This window comes from Cupressus sempervirens, chromosome 8, assembly GCF_028749045.1.
Source record: "Cupressus sempervirens isolate cs-2001-9-10 chromosome 8, ASM2874904v1, whole genome shotgun sequence".
NCBI classification, from domain to species: Eukaryota; Viridiplantae; Streptophyta; class Pinopsida; order Cupressales; family Cupressaceae; genus Cupressus; species Cupressus sempervirens.
Genome location: NC_143125.1, coordinates 270,930,867 through 270,936,364, shown reverse-complemented (window position 1 = coordinate 270,936,364; position 5,498 = coordinate 270,930,867). Strand labels below are relative to the sequence as shown.

The window sequence follows — 5,498 nt, the reverse complement described above, 5'->3', positions numbered from 1 at the left end:
ATCACGATCGACGGTTATTGGATGATGTTCTTGACACAAATTTTCATGAAGAAGAAGAAGAAGATGATGACGATGATGTTGCTACTTATGATGATGATGAAGATGATGTAGATGTTGATGATGACGACGATGATGACAATGACAATGATGATGACGATGATGGTGAGGATGATGATGACGACGACGACGACGATGATGATGATGAGGATGATGATGATGATGATGATGATGACGACGAGGATGATGATGATGATGGAATTTAGAGGTATGCCATCAATCCTTAATCTATTTAATATTCATTTATTGATAGAAATATATTTGTCTTATATATATGGTTACATAGTTTATTCATTATCTATTTAAAAGCTACAAGTTTCAACTACAAATAGAATACTGCTAATCTAAATTAACTATTAATCTAAATTAATTAAATAGAACTATTTAAAACACATATTGATGCGTGAATGTATTGAGCCTTATTTTCTTTCAGGTCAAAAGCATTTGTAAGTGTTTAGTTTAGAAAAGGGAATTCATTAAATATCTATAAAAGGGAGTTGCACCTAGAATAAAATTCATAGGGAAAACATAATATAAGTGCTTACCCAATTTGTTGGTTAATAATTCTGCCTCTGTAGGTGATGCAGAGACCCTAGGTGGTCTTGCAATCATTCATAACAAGAGGGACTTCCATAGTGTTCTCACAACACCAACCAAGCATCCTCATAAGTTCCCTCTCCTTGATCCAAGCCAACTCCATAACCTATCAGAGTGCACACCAAATCCTTATGCCACCTTAGATTCTACATCTTTGGAATAATCCCATGAATGTCCCTCAATCCATCCAATAGATTCATCCAAGCAATCTAATCAACAAACTATCAAATGCTCACAATGCCTCAATAGGCGCCGAACTTGACTTCACCTTAACTAGGTGTTTCCTCCACCTCCACACACATCAAACAACTTCCAATAGCATGTCCCCAAGGTGACTAAGCCCTCAACTCATCAGCTGATACAAAAACCTAGTTTTAGCCCTTCACTAGGCCTACTTCCCTAGTAGACTTATAATGTGAGCATGATTTAATTAAGTGTTTTATTGTGTACCTTTTAATGTTTTTAATTTTTATGTGATGCTAATGATGGATGTGATTATGATTATGATGTGATTATGCTCATGATAATTGAATTACATTTGTAGGAAACTAAACCCCTTTCAGGAGCATCCCGCACAGTCTCATGGATCGATAGGTATAAGTCAATACTCCTTATAGACAGTCTATTTAATACAATTATCAATAGTAAGATTGATGTCTTCTAAGATCTCTCCCATTTGTAGGTACCAGCGAATAGGTATTTGTCAGAAGTGTCTTCCTCGAGTGAGGGAAATATAGGAATAGAAGACAAAAGTGAGACATGCAGTTTATCTAGAACAGGGAGATTAACTAGAGGTCAAAGGACTAGAAGGAAATTCAATAAATGCATGAAATTTTTCCTTGCTCAAGGGGGGTCATGTTCTTATGATGATGAGACAGAAGGTGACATCGAGGTGCCCTTGAGTTACCAACATCGACAGAAACATTGGGTACCCAAGGAACTTCCTCCAATAAACACTGATTTTTGTGTTAACGAGAGGATATATTGCATAGCACCATCATCACTACATGGTTTGGGCCTATTTTCTATGGATGGCATAAAGGTGTATTACAACAAATTTTTTGAATTGATGGAGTATGTTGGACCATGTTACGATTACAAAAGTTGGATGCATATTGTTAAATATAAAAAAAGTATGCGTAGGTATGCCCTCTTGGCAAATTATATACAACAGCAAGACAATAATCAAAGTAAAAGTGTGGCTATATACATTGATGGAAGGCCAAAAGCAACATGGAATATTGCGAGTTTTATAAATAGTACACAACCTGGGTCAACTATAAAGCAACCCAATTGCATATTTGAGGTGCACGAGGGAAATCATGTATTCATCTATGCAATAAAATCAATACGTGCAGGGGAAGAGCTTCTTATTGATTAAAATTTGAACCGCATAGATACAAACGAGGCTACTATCATGGGGGTGGTACATACTATTAAACCAACTTCTAATCAATGACTCCAACATACCATTTAGTCAATAAATTTTTGGCTAACATTTTTATACTTGATCTTTGACATAGGGGCATAATATGGAGCAACCGCCCAGAGGGGATGCTGGCGATGTTCTCAACTCATCTACACACAAGTAGGTAAAACTCAGTGTAATTGTGCAAACTAGATAGAAGAAAAATGGTTTTTTTTTAATGTTGTTTTCTTCATTGTTTTGGAGTAATTTTGATAATACTAATACTATTGTTGTCACAGAGGGCCAGTGGTCGAAGGGAGGGAAAGGAACCTGCAATCCCTGATCAGCAGCCCCCCCCTGAGGAGGACCCTTTTTATATTGATTTAGCAGACACCGATGACCCGATCGGTTCAACTAAAAAGTTGTTAAAGAAAATTGGCAGAGAAATTTTACGTTTGGCAACCAGAAAGCCTACTACTCAGGAAATAAGAGAAAGGGGAGCCGAATTGATGCACACCTCTGAAACCTTAAAAGTAAGTATTAATGAAATTTTTAATTATAACAAGAGTTCAATAATTTTTTTTATGTTATACTCTTTTATGGCATTAATTAAAATATGGATGCGTTGTCTTTATAGAGTTTTTTGCGTGATTTCGAGCCCCATTCCCATGATGAGGGTGCTGCAGGTGGTTCAGGTAGATCGCATGTTCCATTCCCCACTTCTCTTTTCCACTGAATATATATAAGAATGATCATAATCATTGACAATACATGCTCGAACAATCCTTTTTTTTAATGCTCTAACAATCTTGTCCATGCTAGTCCACACGTTCTATATTTATGCATGCTCTAACAATTTTATTCTTCAGCTTCACATCAATTGAATCCTATGATGACATCGCCTCCATCCAGGACAACCACAAATCTCTTTTCGATTACTGAGTCAGCAACATGCAGCTTACAAGCATTGACTATTGCACCATCTGTTGGTACACAAATCCCTCTTTTTCTCTCTTATGACAGCAACAAATAGTTTTTTTTTACAACTTTTTAACATCAATTATCATTTTCTCTTTTATACTTCATGACAAAGACTTATGAAACTTATGAAACTTTTTGCAATAGGAGCTATAGCATCATTTCCTGGATGTTCATATGTTCCTAGTACGGGAACAGTGAAGGATGTCACATTGATCGTCAGCGATGATGAAGGCATTCCATTAAAAGTAGCCAAAGTTCCAGGTACTTTAAAGTTATTATTATTCTATAGTGATATAATAGTAATTTAGTTTTTGATCACTCTTCATCGACTAATGATCCCATGATTGTTTTGTAGGGAATGATCTTTTTTGGAGAAAACTTGTTGATGAGTGTTTGTGAATATTTGGGCCCACCATGCATACCTGGTGGAACATCATATCCTAACTAAAACCCCAAACCACTATTTTGATTTCATATCATTGCTATAATAGTTTTCCTTTTCATCCATTTCTTGAACTATATTAAAGGTAGATTCACTTCGTTTATGAGTCTAACATGTTTTTTTTTTACTTAAAAGGTGGAATAACCAACGCAAACCATTGAAGGACGATCTTATAGAGAGCATGACCCAACTCTTTGGACCTCGTGCATTCAAGAGAAACAAGCTTCTTGAAAAAGCTGGTTTATGTTTGAAGTATATTAGGGACCAGTACAGAAAAAAATTACGGGATAACCCCAGGTACGAGCGTCCACCCTATGTTCCTGAGGCTGAGTGGTAGGCTCTGATTTTGGATGGAAAGTATAAAGCTGACAAGAAAAATAATATTACACCAGTGGAGAGTACAACAAGGTATGTGATACTATTGAGAATCTAATTATGTACTAATTAACCTCTATATTTATACTATCTAACATATTTCAAACTTTTCATAGATTGCCTGACACATCAAAGGCAACAAAGGAAAGACTAGAAAAGCATGGGACACACAAGCTCGGCTCTGGTGGGTTTTCAAAACTTCAAACAAGAGTTGTAAGTATTAGTAAATGAAAAATTGTATCAATTTTTTTATATAATGTGATGGGATGTAAGTGTATGGAATGTTAGATGCCTCAATTGCCCTCCTAACAACTCTCTTTTCTTTGTAAAAGCTTAGCCCTGGTTCTACTGGATTGGCTCTGTCTATATCATGCCCAAATTCCGAAGGAAGAAACCTCTGCATCAAAGTTCAACAATTCTTAAGTCTATTATAGTTAACAAGCATTCATGGTAATAATGTTAGGGTCCTATGTTCTGACCTTAATAGTGCCAATTTCTTTAATGGTGTCTACAATCTTAAGTTGATCTGTAAGTTGACCACCGCCCACAATTGAAATAACAATATCAATGCCTTGCATGGCCTTTACCATTGAATTATGATCACTTAAATCTCCCTACAGAACACCCATTATAATATAAATGCACATTAATAAGACCCATTACAAAACATGTAGACATTAATAAAACCCATTACAACACAAATTTTTACAACTATAATATAGCTCATGATCCCAACCAAATTAGACTCATTGATAAGAAGATCACTGACTGAACACCCCTTCTTAACATAATTTCTAAATACCCAACTTCACAACAAGATAGTCAAACATGATTATTTGTCAGATGACCGCTATCTAACAATTTAGCAAATAGCTGCAATAGTAGTTACCATGAACAAATAAGCAAAGCTTAATCATATATTCTAAACCTATATGACCAATCAAAACAATCTACAGTCTGTAAAATCAATATTTTAAACAAATACACACACTTTACAACTATGCCATACATATCTACCACAAAATTTTAGTTATGAATAGAGCTAGTGACATACATAGACAATGTTAAGACCAGAATATTTCAATTCATGGAGGCACTTTTCTTTGGCAGAATCATGGGCAGTGATGGGTCTAATGAGAGCATAGGTAGAATGGCCTGCATTTACAGCTGCAAGAGCAACAAAGCGACCAATATAACCAGTGGCTCCAATCACTAATATTTTACTTTTCTCTTCATTCACAAAATCCTCATATGAAGAAATCTCACAAATGGAGGCCATGGTTGAGACTGAATTTTCCTCCAATAGTTGAGAATAAAGGCAGTGATTGAAAGAATGAGGGAATGCAGTGGCACTTGTAGCCATTTTTATTTCCAAAGAGCTAAACTAACTCTTACCCAACTTAAGAATTTAGAGAAAATATGTTGGTACAAGAAAAGCATACAAACATGCAACATTTATATAGTAGATTGCTCCATCAAAACTGCTCGATTTTTCTCCTATTATATTGTGATGGATATAGATGATTTGTTGTTGATATTTTAACTACCCTCCATTGGTTGATGAAACAATGCAAGTAAAATTCACCATACCACGCAAAAATGCAGGGCTCAAAGTTCAAGAGATGCCTCATAGAAGAG

At 35.6% G+C, this 5,498-nt stretch overlaps 1 protein-coding gene across 1 annotated transcript; it reads right to left on the bottom strand.

The window, feature by feature from the left end:
* Positions 1-4,080: 4,080 nt before the first annotated feature.
* Positions 4,081-5,223, bottom strand: LOC149542488 (isoflavone reductase homolog P3-like). Its single transcript, XM_089795732.1, has 4 exons — positions 5,214-5,223; positions 4,915-5,090; positions 4,340-4,474; positions 4,081-4,257 (listed from the first exon to the last, which is right to left on the bottom strand). The coding sequence occupies exons 1-4, from the start codon at positions 5,221-5,223 to the stop codon at positions 4,081-4,083; spliced, it is 498 nt and encodes a 165-aa protein (XP_089651858.1).
* Positions 5,224-5,498: the final 275 nt, after the last annotated feature.